The sequence below is a fragment of the Strongylocentrotus purpuratus genome, unplaced genomic scaffold (assembly GCF_000002235.5).
Source record: "Strongylocentrotus purpuratus isolate Spur 01 unplaced genomic scaffold, Spur_5.0 spur5_scaffold_13, whole genome shotgun sequence".
Lineage (NCBI taxonomy): Eukaryota > Metazoa > Echinodermata > Echinoidea > Camarodonta > Strongylocentrotidae > Strongylocentrotus > Strongylocentrotus purpuratus.
In genome coordinates, this window is record NW_022145598.1 from 6,967,117 (window position 1) to 6,985,895 (window position 18,779).

General features: G+C 36.0%; 2 protein-coding genes and 1 long non-coding RNA gene across 3 annotated transcripts in view; all 3 read left to right on the forward strand.

The window, feature by feature from the left end:
- The first annotated feature begins 6,895 nt into the window (after positions 1-6,895).
- LOC115923305 lies at positions 6,896-8,643 on the forward strand. Its single transcript, XR_004063842.1, has 3 exons — positions 6,896-6,923; positions 7,596-7,698; positions 8,439-8,643. It is a non-coding gene; the product is annotated as an uncharacterized LOC115923305 (long non-coding RNA).
- Positions 8,644-9,118: 475 nt separating this feature from the next.
- Positions 9,119-11,015, forward strand: LOC105447555 (proline-rich protein 36-like). The gene is made up of 2 exons (XM_030983852.1): positions 9,119-9,685; positions 10,200-11,015. Exons 1-2 carry the CDS (start codon positions 9,119-9,121, stop codon positions 11,013-11,015), a joined length of 1,383 nt encoding a protein of 460 aa, XP_030839712.1.
- A 5,243-nt stretch (positions 11,016-16,258) lies between these two features.
- LOC100888146 (adhesion G protein-coupled receptor L3) overlaps positions 16,259-18,779 on the forward strand; it is a 54,043-nt gene continuing 51,522 nt past the window's right edge. The window contains exon 1 of the mRNA XM_030982794.1: positions 16,259-16,476. Within this exon, the coding sequence (XP_030838654.1) occupies positions 16,456-16,476 (21 nt within the window). The 5' untranslated portion in view covers positions 16,259-16,455. The remainder of the gene's footprint in view (positions 16,477-18,779) is intronic.

Genomic DNA, 18,779 nt, shown 5'->3' on the forward strand with positions numbered 1-18,779 from the left:
CAACGATGTTCTGGGGAAGCAGGGACTAGATGTGGTGGAGCGTTTGAGATTCAAATATATGAATGCAGTGAGTGACATTATCATTTGTTATAAGATGATGACGTGGATCCTAATCAAATGATTGGTTGGAAGCGTACACGTGACCAGGCATTTATTATGCCTAACGCGTAATTTGGATAATGACCGGCCTTTATCCAATTCTAATGACCGGTCATTACAGTATTTGATAATACTGTGTCGAAATATGATAGAAGACACATAATAATGTTCTTGTCATCGCAGTTAGACTGGATCATTATTAGGTCATGCCTGTAGTGAAAGAAGAAACTGCAATATTTTGACATTATATGAAACATAACATTTGATTATCATAACCAACATTTCAAAATAAGAGTCAAACTTTATGTTTAAACAACGATTGTTTCGTTTTTGTTTTCAAGGCTAAATTTAACATTTAATATGAATTAGCACTGTGTAACATCTACGTAAAACCCATCATTAGGCCAAGGACACGTGTAGATGTTTAAAGACTGGAGTTTAACAAATTGCAAGAATTCTTTACTTATATAACTGGACTAGGGCATTTCTAAAGGGATCCATTGTTTTTACATGTATTTGAGACATCATTCTAGAATCATTGTATCAATATCACTGTACTAAAAACTTACCTAATATCCTATCCATTAGATAATATAAGACATGTGAGAATAGAAAGAGATAGAGAGAGGAAAGATAGAGATAGAAGTTTGTAAAGGTGCCATAAAAAGGTGCAAATGTAATTAAACAATTGAGGCAATACAAATTGATTTCGTTTTAAGACTCTATGAAATTTAAACATTTCTGTGTATGATTGTTTCCTTTTCGAATAGGTGCTTGGACAGAACCTGGTAAGTGACTCTCATGTTCTCGGAAATGTTCATCCTTAATGTACCTCATTTTCTTATTGTTAGAATCGCAATCACATACGGGCGATTTTCGTTTTGTTTTGTTGTGTTACTGATATATGTATTATACAAGGATCCTACGAAATAGAAAAGTATTAAAGTATCACAATAAATTTCTCATGAGACAAAAACAACAACTAAGACCTGAAGGCGTTTCCAAATATGCAAATATCATTTTCACTGTTAGCCATCCAACAAAACATTAAGAATAACTATGCAGATTTTGTTTTAAATGCAAGTGATGGCGAGGGGAAGCAGAGGTGGAATGGAGAGAGGGGATGTTCATTACACTGTTATTCCATCGAGTATTCACATTATTATCCCATCGGAATAAAATCCTGTACAGTCTCGCAAATGGCAATGAAATGGAGATGAAATCAATTACTTTTCTGAAACGTGTTATGGAAATTGATTTGCTAGGAAGGTTTTTTCAGTCCCTTTTGTGCTAACCTTTTGTAGGTGCTTTGATACAATTTTGTCCCCATCTTTTTTCCCTTTTTAAAAATTGTGTACACTGTATTAGCCTCTCGGTGTAAAGTGCCAGCAGCGCCTGAGAACGGGATGGTAGACGACGCCCAAAGGGACTACGCCGTTGGTGATATGGTATCGTTCTCATGCATTGCAGGCTATAGAATTGTAGGACAAGCAACATCACTTACATGTGGTGCCAATGGAGTGTGGAACTCAAGTCCTCCCATGTGTCAAAGTGAGCAATATAAGAATATATAATTACAAGAAATACAACAATAGTAAACTGATATATAAGTACATTGTTGTTTTAAATAGATTGCTGTACTACCTTTAGTTAGTAATACTGAGTAATATTATAGAGCAGTGATAAAGATTATGGCCCGAATTCACAAAGGAGGTTTGTCGACAAACCTCCTTTGTGAATTCGGGCCGGCCAGTGTGTTTGTGTAGAAGTGTGTAGGAGAGAGAGTGAGAGGGATCGATCTAGAGTGATGGAGTAAGGGCGTGTTTATGCTTCACTTTTGAAGGCAGAATGAGCGATTTGTAACGCTCATCGTAAACGCTCATCGTAATCGCAGTTCCACGGTGTACTGTTCATGCTCACTTCTCAGGCTCCTCCAGGCAATTCTCCATGTGTGGCCTTAATTGGTCTTCCAGCTGGATTCGCAAACCTTCACTGTGCATGCTACGTAGACCCACTAGAGGTCAGTGCGTTGACCCCATTTAAACGCGTTTACAAATTGTAAACGCATCTTTTTGTGAGTTTACGATCGGCGATCGTGATCGCCGTTTTTCGGTGATTCTACAAAAGTGAGCATGGACGCAACCGTGTTTTAAACTAAACGCGTAACAGATGCCTGATTCTGGCTAGAAAAAGTGAAGCAAAAACACGCCCTAAGAGAAAGACAGGGACTAATTGAGAGAGAGAGAGAGAGAGAGAGAGAGAGAGAGAGCGAGCGTGTATGTGTGCGTGTTTGTTTGTTTGTGTGAGGAACAGAGAGAGAAAGAGATTGAGAGGGAAACAGACGTATTGATGAGTGGTACTGGTAGTAATGCAACTGCCTATGTTTCTAGCATCGTAAATATCATAATTGTGTTCAGCACTCATTATATTACAACCCCCCCCCCCCCCTCCCTAACCCAATATATTGATCAAACTGCACTACTACTAATCAAGCCCCTCATTTAAAGATAAAGTTGAGTTCCGGTCATGCGATTGCCTTGTGAAAGAAGGGGTGTGAATCGACCAAAAAAGGTTGGACAGAAAAAAAATTGGCTCAGTTTTTGTAAAGTTACAAGCAATCCGTCCTGATATGTATGTTACATGCCATATTTAATATATTAAGACATTTGAAGAGCCATGCTTTTCCGGGAACATTTTTTATCAGATGTCCTTCCACACATGCATAATAACATTGATAATGCTCAAAAATTAATGTTCACCTCTTCTCAGAACTCAACCTTTTCTTTAAGTACTTCTTGTCTATTCTAATTATCAAATTAGAACGTTTACTAAAATTTCTCATCTTATGAATCGTTTCAATAATCACTAGGAGTTGTCTGTCCTCTGCTTATTGACACTGACTACCCAAATGCTGTCCCAAGTACAACAGAGAGGGCGTATGACACTGTTGTAACTTTTACTTGTGTTGAGAATTACCGTGATGTTCGCAATTCCGAAGAACAAGCATTTTTAACATGTAGTGGAGACGCTACATGGATCGGTGAAGCACCACTGTGTAGAGGTAATCATTAAGTAATATTTATGATAACATGTCATCTCTGGATTTCTGTTAGCTGTTAAAAGCTGCATCGCATATTGAAAGAAAATTTAAAAAAAAAACGATTGGACTATCTGACTACCAAGTCTTTTCTTAAGACCGTTTTTTTTTTAAATCTTGATTCTGAAAACCCATATGAAGAATACTTTCCCAGGATACTTCTAGGGGACTTCTAGACACGTTAGTAAACGAATAGCTACACATAAATTAAGAAGGGCCTAGGTGTTATATAAAAATAGCTAAGTGATTTTAAGTTGATCGAATTATTCCCTGGCTTACGTTTGATAGTAATGTGTGCTTACAATAAACAAATGGATCGCTAGTTCATGAAATGCATACAAAATTCATTCATCGGGCGGGTTTGGGAGCATTGTACATTAATCATTTACCAAAGATTTATCATTTCATAATCACATTATGACGCACACACTAGGATGACTCGATGATTATCTTGGATTTATTCTTGACCAGCCTAAACATTAATGGTATCAACTTTCTATTTAAATAATTTCTATTGTTTTGTTTCTCGTTTCTTCGGTTAAGGGTTGGTTTTTGACCTCTTAAACGTAGTGGTCAATCGATTTAATAATAATAGTGGCTACTTGTATAGCGCACAGGCCCACTTTTCAGTGCTCATGGCGCTTAGAGAAAAAATACATGTAACAAACATAAGAAAGAAAAAACTAAAACGAAATTAGAAATTCCCCTAGACATAGTAAATTAGAATATTGCTCTATTTACAACTAACAATAGTTTTCAGTTGTGATTTGTGCTATAAATGTCTTACTTGGTTTTATTGTTGCCTTCGTAAATCATTTCACATTCCGACTCTTTAATATGAATATTGATTGCCTTTCTTATTCCTACCATGCCTGCAGATGAAAGTGACTGTAATATTATAAACACATATCCCAATGCATCACCGAGTCCAGCAGACGAGACTGCATTAGGAACCAGAGTAACATTTACATGTAGCTCAGGACGAAGGCTTGGAAACAATGAGACCATGGTTAAAACATGTACAGATCCACAGACATGGATCGGCGTGGATCCAGTTTGTGAAGGTTAGTCATCACTCGGGTTGCTCCCACATTTCCTCTGGGGACATTTTCTCGTCGAAGGTATAAGATTAGGGTGGCAATAAAGCTGTTTACTGGCTTTATGTATACTTTTTTTAAGAACAGTCTATTTTGACAACTAAAAAGCTTTTCCAAGTATTTCCTGACATAGCAACAACTAATTTATACATCCGATCCGTAGAGATGCAATTATTCTTCATAGCACGTGAGAGAAATGTTTGGTAACCAGGTGTTAAGGAGAGAAAAGTGCATAAATTGATAAACATTAGTGAACAGATCTGTTTGATTTCATGTCAGGTTCTCATCAATGTTATTTCAATACACCGAACAAAAAGTTAAACAATGAAAATTAAATAATGGAAGAAAGTAGTTTTATAAAAAATAAAAGAAATATTTGAAATTCTTTCATCTATCTATTCGATTCAATCTAAAACTCTCTATCTAATATTTATCTTATATTATTTGCAATGTGTTTTACTTCCGAATGTTATTATAGATATAGATGAATGTGTGCCATCGAGTACGAGTCCGTGCCAGAATGGCGGTAGATGTCAGAATACTGAGGGTAACTATACCTGTATCTGTACATCCAGATATACAGGCAAGGATTGCCAATTCGCAGACGGTAGGTTTTAAAGCTGTTCTCAAACAGAACAACTTTTTGATGGAACGCATTCATTTGATTTATAGGGAAATCTCGTGAATTTGAAACATAGTATGTTACAAAGTACTCTGAATTATGCAGCGCCATTTGTTAAATGCATTGCTCTACCTGAAGAAAAACCAGCTTGTTAATATTGAGAATAGTGAACATCCTTTGTCGCATCTAACTTGGGAAAACCTGAAGGTGCTCATAATGTATTTTACCTTTATGATAATGACACTTAGTCTGATGCATTAATTAGCTTTAGGTGCTTGACCGAGTCCTTGCATAAACCTCAATACGGGAAAAGGGATATCAAGCTTCTTAGAAGAAATAATACATGAACGAATTTATGTCATCGTTGTATCAATTTTAAAGATGACGGGTTTACTGACAATTCGATGGTACCTGTAACCATGATAGGTAACCATGGTACCTATTTCTAAGTAAGATGTTATTACAAAACTGACCCCCCCCCCCCCCCCAAATGGTATAATCCGTTATTTCACAGATATTCACAATTATCCTTCTATGAATTAACGAAGGATGGTTCTGGGCACTAATATTTTTAACTGGCTAAAACTAATCATTTTACTCAATACCTTGCCAACAGTATTAATTTTCGTGTAATAGTTCGTTTGGTCTATAAAATCAGAACCATGTGCAAAAACTGATGGTCAACTGTACGTATTGATCGATCGTCTATTGTTTTCCTTTATAGTGCAACCACCAACTCCTGGAGGCAATGGTAAGCATCTCTCTCTTATATACATTAGCCCTCAATGAGTAATCCCCGTCCCCTTTAAATATTTCATATGTATTTTTAGTGTATGTTATATTTGTTTTGTATATATTTATGTTATTATTATTATGTTGAATTATGTTGTATATTTGTTATTTTGATATTGTATGTTTTTATGTATATGCACGGCCCTACGGAAGAACAGTCCGCGGGCTGAGGTAGGCCTCCGTGCTTAAATAAATAAATGAAATGAAATGAAATGAAACATGTCTCATAGTATATGTCAGTTAAAATCACCTTAAGCATATTATCGACAATACAAATGGCATATACTTTTTAATAAATTGTTTATTATGCAATTCCATTCAGCAGCTACTTTAGATGATTGTTGACACCTGGTCAAACCAGCGGTCCCTGTAATAAGAGTCCCAAATATGCCAATCAAATTGATTCGCTGCTGCTCAATGATGATATGTATCACTAGACTATTACAAAAACAAAAGTAACAAAACATTCCGAACTCATGTAAAATGAGAAATTTGTGGTGCACACAACTCAATATATAGTTTTATAAATAAGTCAGGTCAGTATAGGGTTTGACACACACAGAAATTGCAATAAAATGTTTTTCAACGGTTTCGGTAGTGTTTGACACCACGAACCACATGCTAAAAATCTAAGAAACTCAGAACCCAGAAAGCGTTAGTTTTTAGAAATGGCGTCAAAGATGGCCCTTAATACAATAAAATAGCAATAAACCAAGATATATCGATCTTAGAGATGTTATTTGGGTGTGCACACCTAGGTTTGGGGGTCAAAGAATCCATTCATACCACTATTAGGTTGTGGCTACCAGGAAACTTTAAAATCCAAAGTGGTATATCCAAACATGGACACCAGTCTCCTAAAATGTACAGGAGGTGATTTACTTTGTACAGTAAAGCTGTAATTAGCCAATGTCAGTGTGTTTTTTGCTTCATTTAATGCGATGTCACTTTACAATATCATGAATGTTGTATTTTCCAATCAAATATATGACTGAAATCAGGATGGTGAACGAGCCCCTCCTCTATTTGTTTAGAGCCTGGATCAGTAACAACATTTAATTTCTCTTCTAACCCAGAACAGTATGTTTTATCGTCCAATGCTACTGTAATAGTTCGTCCATAAACATTTGATATCTATAAATATGTTTTATGAAGTAGGCTTTATAACGGTTTTTTTGTTTTGTTTTCACAATAGGAACTAATACAGGAAATATTGGTAAGTCCAGCTGTAGTTAACATGTTTAACGCGCACGGTAAAATGATAAATGGTTTATTTTAAAGATATGCATTGCCCTTAAAGTCTGTATTTGAAAATATTCGACGTATAATTTAAGTTGTATGTTTCTACCTCTGAATTGATTCTGACTTTGGGAATCAATGTCAATTAATGAGATCTTTTCCAGCTACAATGTCTAGGACAATCTGTAATCCTTTGTAGATATTTATTCACAATGAGCGAAATTTGTTTATGCGTACGTTTTTCAATGGTACATTTATTTAGAGACAAGCAAATACATTCGTGTCGTTTGAGGCAAAATTAACTATCCTTTTTTTTTTTTTTTTTGCTCTTTTTAAGGGTTAATCTTCATTTATCTTTTATTTTTTTGCTGATCATCCTTATTAATACAGGTTCCATAGTCATGATAACACAAGTAGTCCGCAATGGGTTATCATGGACTGTTTAAGTTTTATTTGATACACAACCTCGTTGTTATTGAAATAATGGTTATGTTGAAAAATGAAACAAACCGTACTGCTGAGGGCGCTACGTTCTTTTATTTAACGGAAACTCATATACCTATAATAACTTCTATAGAATACAGATAATCTCCGGTATAGAAATTTGATTCCAGACATGCAATTTTTCTTTTCTTTTCTTATTTAAAAGACGATGGAGGAGGTGGATTCCCTACGTGGGCTTGGGTTACTATTCTCATTGTATGCGTCGTTGTTATTCTTGTGTTCATTGCTTGGCTCATTATATTCAGAAGGTAATACAATTCTTTACAACATACCATACTTATAGTTAATTGGTAGAGTTACTTAGCCAATCTAGATTCGAATTTGCATTATCTTATATTATATGCCGAGTGTCGTTTGAAGCTCAATACAAGTAGTCTATGTTTGATCGTCAATAGAGTATTCTACCTTTGATTGATATTTGAACTGGTTGGTATTGAAATCATCACGGACTTAAAATGGAATGATATCCGGGTTATATATTTAGTTCATCTATGATGCTTTTGTTGAAAATGTTATCCGTCAGAATAAATCATATGCTTACGTATATTTTACTTACATGTTAGATCACGACTATAATAAAAGAATGACTGATAATGATCACAATTTGTGCACCTTTACATATTCTAAATAATCCATATCAGACTGGTCACTACTTCTCAAAGGTAATACGATTTAATGATGGGAAGGAAACGAATAATTAAGTAGATTTTGGAAGGGAACATTGACCTTTACCTTTACATTCTGCATAAAGTAAATCCTAAAGTAATACTCGATGGTCGATGGTAAATAATCTTTATTGCTTCTTGTAAAATGAAATCAACTCTTTAGTAATTTTGTATATTCTGTGCCTTTACCTTTCTTTCCAATGGAATTTGGCGACGACTAGCAAATCTTATATTATTCCCTTCTTATTATTATTATCATTATTATTATTGATATTATTATCATTATCATCATCATCATTATTATTATTTGATTGTCTTAACAGTAAACGGAAAAATAAGCGATCGGATCCGAGATTATTGCCCAATAAAACAGCAACAGTGTCTCCCCGCCAGCACCACGAAGCCTTTCTGAATAGACAAAGTTCCCGGCACAGCGGTTACAAACCTAGTTACAAAGATTCTGGAGAGTATGAAAACAATGCCTACACGGATTCACTACCTGCCTTTAGCAGTGCTACACAGGACAGGACGCCTTCATCGCATCGAGTCACTGTTCCACCTGGTCCTTCTATTGGTATGTTTCTATGGTAACCAATCAAGAACCAAGTAGGCCCTACAATATTAATTAATAAGTAAATGAACGTCATACTAATATGACGACAAATGAGAACTGTCCACCTACCCAACAAATCGATAGCATGAAAAAGGGGTCATTTTGTGCTAAATACCGATGTATTTGTCCATAAATTCGCTATTATGTATAATATTGTAGTGGTTGAAAGTTGTATCATCATCCATGGTCACGATAATGATGTCAATTTATAAAGAAGTGTCAAATTCAGCGGGTTTTGTTTTCCTTCACGTAGTACATGTAGCGTATAATTTCATGCTCGAAGTGAAATAATTTCGGGTCCTAAATAACGTGTTAACGAAAAGGAAGTCCAGTATTTCTACACTTTCGTTATTAATAACAAATGTATATCTGTCCTGTAGTTGTCACATGATGTGTCTTGCTTATTCTCCAGGAGCCGGAATTGCGAGAAACGTTGATAGACTACCAGAGAACACCCAACATCGTGACCGCAGTGCGTTTCAACCTCCTCGTGATCGTCAGAGAACCGCTGCTAAACCACTGGTCGTACTAGCCCAAACAGCATCATCACCACAATCCTCAGCCGCTTCGACGCCCAGACCAACCCGACGCACTCCTGCAGGCCCTTCTGGAAATCCACCACCATCAGGTACTAACCTTGACAGACCTGTTACCCGCAACCCTTCCGCGGTATCTTCTAGTGTTCGTACCGTTGCCCGTAACCCTTCCGCTATCTCAACTGCCGGTCGACCAGTATCCCGGAATCCTTCTACTGTATCAACGCGACCAGTTGGTCGTAATCCTTCCGCTGTATCAACGCGACCAGTTGGTCGTAATCCTTCTGCTGTACCAACGCGACCAGTTGGTCGTAATCCTTCCGCTGTATCGGCTGTTGCTCAACCAGTTGCTCGACCAGTTGCTCGTAATCCTTCCGCTTTGTCCACTTCAAATAGGCCAGCAGCCATTGGACCTACTGAGGTATTAACCGCTGCCAGGCCTCCTTTTTCTTAAGAAAAACTCCTGACGAAGCTTTTTGTAGCGGTACAGTGCTAGATATAGCACTTGTCCCCTTTCCACTGTATGTTTATATTCAGTATTTCCCTGCAGGCTTGGATAGCGACCGGAATCTGTCAGTCCAACTTTGTATTTGTCTTTATACAATGACTTAATTGATACCTGCAAGTGTTGAGCGTGCAAGGGAATTAAGTGTTTGATAAAATTACTTTGTTATCATCGTTAATGAATGTATTATATTCCAAGGGAAGCAAACAATCAGAAATCATTCTCAGGAAGTCCATAAATCGTCCTGAGGACGTTCGAAAGCCTTTAAACATGCTACTTTTTCACACTCCGGAAAATGTTTGTGTTTTCTGAGTTACTTTCATTAGAAGATTGAATAATAAGTTTGAGATATATTTCCTTATTCCAGGTTGATCTGCATAATTGTACTAAATGGACAATCATTCTTTTATTTTCTTTATCTTCACTCCAGACCACTAGTCCTCGCTCGTTCTCTCCAGTAGCAGGACCTATCATCCTTAATCAATCGCCTGAATCACCAGTAGAAGAATCACCTGTACACATTGTACCAATAGCTCCATCCCCATCCAAACCAATCAGGCGATTCCCATCAAATGTGGAAGCACCACCGCCAGTATCAGTCAACCCAGTTCAACCGCTTCCTACCAGTATCCCTAAATCACCACCACCTGTTGCTCCGAAACCTTTGATATCTCCAAACGCAGTCAGGGTTCTTCCACCAAAAGCAGCCCGAGCCGTACCACGACCGACGCCCAAACTCTTACCTGCTACACATCTTAATGCGAACCCCTCCACGGACGAAGACAACGTAGACACGAGGAGATCCCGGTTGAATTCAGATAAGCAGAATCAACCAAATTCTCTATCGCCTCCGAGATCGAACAAGAGAGCACCGGCTTATAATGAAAATCTGGACAGTGAATTGCAGAGAGCTTTGCAGAACAGGAGAACGTATTCGACCTCAGATGAAGATAGTGTGGATGATAGGGGTCCATTGATATCTTCTTCTGGACTTCGTCCTGGGCCCTCTACAGGAGCACTAGTGCAACCAAGATCTCAACCTGGTCGTTCAGGGAAACAGCCTACTCCTGGAGAGCTTGCAGGAGCTCCTCTCGGAGACTCACCCAGATCAGCATCTCCTGTTGACTCTTTGGACGGCCAAGCGCAGAAAGAAAAGGAGAAAGAGGGAGAAGAGAAAGAAAAGGATATGCTAGATGACTTTTTTGATGGCGTGAAAGAAAAGTTTGATGATTGTACGGTTTCATAGAATATCATCTACCAGTAAACAACAAGGAACTTTTAAGTTTTGTTTTTCATACCCATTATCAATTCTTTTATAAAAACATGTATATAATCAGAATAGGTGTCCGTGTATATTTAGGGAAATTGGACTCAGTTATTTGACTATTGTTGCCAATTTCATCGCATCTCTTTCTTTTAATCCTCTATGGTGTCTCCAACCATTCTTAACTTTTTTAAATAACTATTTCATTCATGTTTGCGGGGATGTAATAGTATTTTTGGGGAGGTGCACATGAAGCAACTAGCATAGACATCGTTAATCTTGTTAGCAGTATCTATATATATATTTGTGCACGTTCAGTTATATTTCATGATCATCGATTTTGCAGAAATAAGGGTCGGGTGATTAAATTATTTTCACTCATTTCAAACTTTGAATCAATCACAGTTACATATAAATTCGACATGTTCGAGGTTGTATCATAGCAATAAAATGATGTTCATTATATAGCATTAATCGTTTGCAATCAAAGCTGCGTTTAATTTTTAGGATTTGCGTTTGATTAATGCAAGATGGCCCTGGTAGCATTTATTAAAAGCAATCTGAACGCATCAATGAAATGTCAAAACACATTTCTTGGATGCACTGCGGTACACATCAAAATAATCCTCATCGCTGCCAGTGCGTTTCTTACTATTAAGCATGTCGAACATTTGTTGATAAAATAATGTTCCTGAAGGGCATTCTATCATAATATTTTACAAAAGATTATCAAAATATCGACCTGATAATGACTGAATTGAATTAAATACACCTTATATGCCTGTTCATTTCGTTTCCTTTGCACCCCACTTTATTTCAATTTGAGTATCCTCTTTTCATTTTAAAAGATCCAATTATAACGATAATTGTTTACAAAAAAAGTGTATATATATATTCAATCGTGTTTTATCAATTGTAGATGATAATATAATGTATTTGTAGATATCATGTAGAAACATAACAGTGTCAAATTTTAATAACAGTTTAACATTTGTTTGATTTTTTTTATTAGGATTAGGTTGATAGAATGTGTTAGGTGTTTGTTTCATTATAAGGTAGAATATCTGCCTCCTTTGTGTACCGACTTTTACAAAGTTGTTTGACAATATACTCTGATTTACATTAAGAAGTATAAGATTGTTCTGAAGAATGCAACGCGTAATCTGCTCTCAAATGATTTCAGGCAATAACAATTATCAATATATGTCATGATGTCTGAGATCAACTTCAGCCTATAACTATATTAAGATTTCAGAATCGGTTGCACGATCTCATAACCCTTCTTTGTTTGTTATGTTGGATAAATTAAAAGTGTTAGCTTATGTTCCTTAACTTAAAACAATACTTCATGCTGATATAATATTGATTTACCAATAGAAGCCATTGGACTCCTGGAGAGCTTGCAGGAGCAAGAAGAGGAACAGGAAAAGGAAGGAGAGTTATGGAATCTTTTTCCTCGGCGGAAAGTTTGGAAATAATACAGGATTACAAGTTATTCATTCGTTGAGTTGTTTGAAAGTTGAACGTAAGTCGTGAGCCTTTTCAGTGTATTTATCTAAAAGTGGAAGAGTATTTTTATATGTCCCCTGTAAAGGATGGCTCTTCAAATTCCCTTATATTTGTAAAATTACAAGTAATATGTAAAAGGTGTGGAAAACAAATTCATGCTACATGTTTGTGTAGTCCTGTAAACTCATTTATGTGTAAAGTTCATGTAACTTTTACAAGGACTGGGCCAATGTCTTATTATTTTGATATTAATTCCTAATCCTCATTTTATACGAAAATGCTTATGTGATACAAGATGAGCCTTTTCCAAAAGAAAGACGGGGCCCTGAACTCAACTTTATTTTGAATAACAGTTTAGGCCTTCATTCACGCTTGATATAGCTCTGGTTGTTACTGCTTCAAAATTCGTCCTTTTTCCTGTTTGACCTAACCATTATACACTGCGTATACAAAAAATACATACTTTGAAAAAACCTCCGAAATTATTAAGAGAATCGCCCCCAAAATTTCAGTATTGTACTGAAGCAAAGTGCATATCAGGCATCAATATTGCAGTTGCTCTGTTAACTATCAATAATTTGTTGACACCATCAGTTGATATTTGACCTTACATTTGCAGTCGTGAAACAAAATGAAGGAGGATATTTCAATAATGTTTGTGCCATCCAATTGAATAGACCCTCACGTATATTTCCATAACAAAAAAATCATACAGATATCATGTATTTAAAATGAAGGAGGATATTTCCAAGTATGTACTTATTTTGATACATAAAAGGCAAACTTACACAAACATGATTATTATGTACTACAGAAAAACTTAGTACAAGGTATGGAATTTTGAAGAAAAAAATAAGGCATTAGTATAATACTACCGGAACAATGATGTTTCAAAAGGTATTTGAAGCATGTCAAGCTCATTTTGATTTTCCTTCATGTGGAAAATCGTTGGCAGATAATCAATATGACTCCAAACAAAAGCCCCAGAAAAAAAACATATTGTTCTCTGTCTAACATAGCCCCCAACCCTGTGTGTTTCAGGCTTTTCATTTTGCAAATAATTGATTAGATGAAAATATGAAGTTATGAGACTCTTACATTCAATTCAATATATATAATTATTTTGTTCTTGCCAATGGCTTAAATTGAATTGTATTATGGTTTGGTTGTTAGCGTTCAGTATATTCCATATGTACTAGTCAAAACTATTCAAAATGTGAAAGCAGAAAAACGTTTTAAAAACCATGTAAAGATACAAATTTATATATGTATTTGGACAACGAGATTACTGATGTTTTCGTTAAAACATTATTTTTTGTATTTTTCAAATTATATGCTACATAATCTTTACAAGTTCTATTAGTAAAATGTATTGGCTGTGCAGATGCAAAAAATTCATGTTATTTACATGTAGTGTTGAAGGTTCAGTGCGTATGTTTCCGTTTGATTATGTTAGAATTTCATTTTCCCTTATTACCAGAACACATGATGAATTTTCAGTCGTTCTTCTTTTACATGTATATGTATGTGTACTCAATTACAATCTAAAAGCGTCTGTAATGTTGGATTATTCATTCCTAAATTTATAGTACAATCATGTAGCATTATGAAGAAAAATAACAGCATACATGTGCCACGCACTTCTGATTAAAATACATCTGTTCTAAGCGATTGTCATCTTAATTTATTGGATATTAGTTACAGTTGTGGAAATATGTGGATGAGTCTGTATATGTGCGTGTGCGTGAGCGTGTGCGTGGGCGTGTGCGTGAGCTTGGATGAAGCTGACGTTCAATGCAGTATAGGATTGGAACTAAGTTCAAGAACTTGTAGATTGTAAACCCCTCCAATGTTAAGAGAGAAACAAATAGAAGTAGACACTGAACAAAAAGATAAATATAATTATCTTGATTACAATTTGCCTTTGCACTATGCAGTTGACAAGCCTTTTTGTCGAATTGAATTATACATTGATATAGATTAAAGTCGGTTATAGCGCCATTGTACTAGAAAAGCGCTCATGGCGACCATGGCAATTCGTAAAATTTCCTTAAGCATGGCAGAATCTTCCTCCAACTCAATTTTTGGCCTGTGAGGCTATTATTTGAACAGTTTTGCTGCGATGTACCTGCGATGAAGGCGATACGATATATACGATGATAGTACGATGCTGCCAATTTCTCGCCCAATGTCAAGGCGATCAAGGTATACGTAATACGCTTTAGGCGCTGCTGCCACGTTAGAGTTATAAAAATGTAGTTTTGTATATGTTCTTGAGTCGATTGTGATGCGCTTTGAAAAGATTGAGCCACGACCCACGAAGCTTCGTCGATTTTGGGGAATCGCAACAGAATCGTCATCTAGTGAGACGGGAGTACATGTATTAGGAAATGTGTCTTTTGTATTTTACTATATTTGTACTTTAGTGCATCTCTTCATTTCTTCGTCATTCCTCATGTAGGATTCCTATTCGCTAATTATTGTTATCAATATTAATTTATCATTATTATTAGTATTAGTAGTAGTATATATATCATAAATGAACAAGACGGAATTAGCATTAAACAAATATGTGTAGATTAATGGGAAAACCATATTAACATAATTTGCATCTTTGATTGAAATACATTACTTATAGATATTCCGAAATTCTTCGAAATCGGGGATGTCATAACTCCTTGATCTTGTTGATTTAGAAGCAATAATACATTGTATGGGCAAAGGAGAATCTCTTACAATTAGTAACGTGTGCCTCACCATTCAACTCATGGATGGTTAAAATGAAATTGGAGTCCTTGATTGTTATGGTAACGATATTCTTTTCGCAAAATAATCGTTCGGTATAAATAATTGAAACGAAATGCTTGATGTCATTGCTCGTCCATTCAACCGAGTAGACAAATGAAAATGGACCATATCAATATAAAAAAAAGTTGGATGGCAGGGTTTCTTTACATTATACTGCATCACCTCTCTCTCTTACTCTCTCTCTCTCTATATATATATATTATATATATTATATATATATCTCTCTCTCTTTTTCTTTCTTTCTCCCTCTCTCTCTCTCTCTCTCTCTCATTGTCTCTTCTTTCTCTCTCTCCCTCCCTCCTTCCCTCCCTGCCCCCTCTCTCTCTCTCTCTCTCTCTTTCTCGCTCTCGTTTTTTCTCTCATTCCCTACCTCCCTTTGCCCCTCCCTCTCTCTCTCTCTCTCTCTCTCGTACTAGTTTTCCCCTCTTTCGGTTCCCTTCTTTATCTCTACTTCTACATTCTTATTTTGAACGGTCGATTCCACTATCCTTTGATATTACTTTCTTCCCAATCTTGCTGATGCCTGACTACAAACTACAAAATATGCATTTAACAATGGAAATATGAATTCAAAAATAGAATGAAAACCCAGTATTGGATAAGGAATAGAAGTCGGTTTCCCCGCGTTAGAAACTAATAACATTAGAAGACACAGATACGTGTCTATTGGCTGTTCGCGGGGTCGGTGATGTTAGTCTTGGTAGCACGAATTATATTCCTCCTCTTTCCGTGATAGTACCCTCAGTACTATTGTTCGCATCATCCCATTGTTTCTTCCATCCTCCTCCGCTCTCACTGCGTCCGTTTCTATGGCAACTACTGCATGCGTTATGCATAGTAGACACGGAGCATGCGCAAGGAGGGCCCGCACCCCGCACTCTCTTGATTCTCATCGCGTCGGGTTGGTGTCTGAAACCTGTTGCATCTCTCAGCATTTTGCTCTCATAATAACCGCTCGGTTTTCACCGTCGAGTTTTAGCCTCTTATTAATGTATCATATTTGGTGGGATTTTCTACAAAGCTTCGAAAAGCAAGTCGATACCTATTTCGAATACCTGTAAAGCTAACCTCATTTAGCCCTCACCATCATCGATTAACGAGAAGGATGGCTGTGAATGTCATTAGGGTGAGTTAATGTACTCGATTTACTCTTGTTAGATATCTGTGGATAAAAATGCGTTCTACAAATTGATTCTGAAATGCATAGTTATATTTTTCCTTAAAGAGAAATGTTAGTGTGTATTTTATAAACATCTTTACCAAGATGGGGATGGAGAGAAAACGGAAGAGAGAAAGAAAGAGGAGAGCGAGCAGAGAGAGGGATAGAGAGGCAGAGAGACATGAAGAGGGGACAGAAATGTAGAGAGATTTTAAAAAACAAGTATGAAGAAGAAAAATTAATTTAATTTTTGATTATTCCTTGATTATTTAAGTTTAAAACTTAAATAATCAAGGTGTGAATTCATTACGCAAAGAAAGAACAGATAGTATTAAGGATGAAAAAACATATAGGAATTTGATTCTTAAAATGCACGAATTAAGGCCTTAGAAGTAGATAAGTGAGTGATATTACTTAAAAGTAAAATTGCTTTTGATAGTCATAGCTGGTCCATATACCGTCAGTTTCTGCGATGTTTTATACAAAAACAGTCATCTTTACTTGGTTTGTTAAATGTCAAAACGTCAGACCCATGAAACTTAAAAGTCAACTTAAATTTGATTGGAAAATTGTATATCAGATCATGAACAAATAATCGTTTGTTACGGAAATTGATTGATCTTATTATTGACTTTATAGACAGTATTAGGTGAATTTGACACTCTTATAGAGGGAAAATATATGTACAACTAAGTGTAACTCTAATAAGCTACAGGGTCTTCGTGTCACATGCACTAGATTGCTTTCGTGTTAATATATATTTAAAGATAATGCATCCGTCAATTATTTTGGATTTCATCATCCAAGTTTTTAAATGTATTTTTGATATTTTCAATTTTCGTTTGATTCTTTTATTATAAATCGAAAGCGACGATAATTGGGCAATCGAAAATCGTCAAAAACAAACATATTGGATCTTTATTTTTTGTTATTGCACTAAAAGAATGTTCTCAGAAAAGTTGAAAGCGAGCTGAAAATGTAAGCAGATTTTTAAAAAAACGCTTTAGTGCACGTTTTAACAAAAAATAATGCTGGCCTAAATTGTTTAGATGTGTACTACTTTTCGTCCACTATTTTTTTTCTTTTTTTTTCAGTTTGGTTTGATGTTGTTTTTATCTGAAAAAAGACTTTAAAATGATATTTTTATGGCTGTATCAATCGGTTTGATAGCAAATATAAACAAATATTGGGAAATGACTGTTTGATTTACTTATAAATCTCCATCATGAAGTTGTCAATTCTGGTTCTGGTTCTGGTTCTGGTTCTGTATAAATACTCCAACAAAGCGGGATCCCGCATCGCGTCAGTTGACCAATAGCATTCATAAATATTTTGATATATGTTTCTATGGTAAAGTTTTTTAAGTACCATCAAAATGACTTAATGGTGAGATGCAGTATCTGTACAAGAAAAGAGAGATGCAGGTGTAAACGTTTCCCAAATCTATTTCTGATAGATTTCTGATCTGATTTTTGATAGAAAATCTAGATTTGGGAACGCTTGTATTTGTACTTGTAAAGGTAATCTTATAATGACTGGTAAGTAATATATAATTTAATGAATAATTGTTAAATCTATCTGAAAAGCTATTCGTGAAATTTATCTTGGATGATAAAGTGAATAAGTCATTCATCACAATTTTAATAGTGAAGGCAACATTATTGGAGGATGCATGCTGTGCACAAGCCCCCCCCCCCCCTCCCCTCCCCCTCCCTCCTCCTTTGGAGTGGTCAGAAAGTGAGTGAGAGAGAGAGAGAGAGAGAGAGAGAGAGAAAGAGAGAGAGATAGAGAGAGAGAATCACGAAGTTTAACGGCCATTTAGGCCTTACATAATGAATATCTACAAGCCATCTTACGATAGAAAATCTCGAGTAGAAAGAAGTAATATTGATTGCTCACGATCGCTCGATAAAAGCTAGAAATTGCCTGCACGTTTCGTGAAAGATGAATGGTGGTATTGTAATCCAAAAGAGAATGGGGACTAGGATATCAAATTTTAATTTCCGATAACTACCTAATAATAACTCTATGGGGAAATCTAACTCTATGCCATGACCTCATCTATAATGGTAATGTACGCTTGGGAAGGGGCCCAAACTGTCAAATTATTTGGCATTTACTGCATAAAAAGGGGGGTTGCGTGTGATTAAAATACTAGTCAAGCGATAACTCTATGGGGAAATCTAACTCTATGCCATGACCTCATCTATAATGGTAATGTACGCTTGGGAAGGGGCCCTAAACTGTCAAAATTATTTGGCATTTACTGC

Coding starts and splice junctions, on each gene's coding strand:
- LOC105447555 (XM_030983852.1), top strand. CDS start 9,119: ATGTGTCTTGCTTATTCTCCAGGAGCCGGAATTGCGAGAAACGTTGAT. Junction 9,686..10,199: donor CAGCCATTGGACCTACTGAG/GTATTAACCGCT, acceptor TCTTCACTCCAG/ACCACTAGTCCTCGCTCGTT.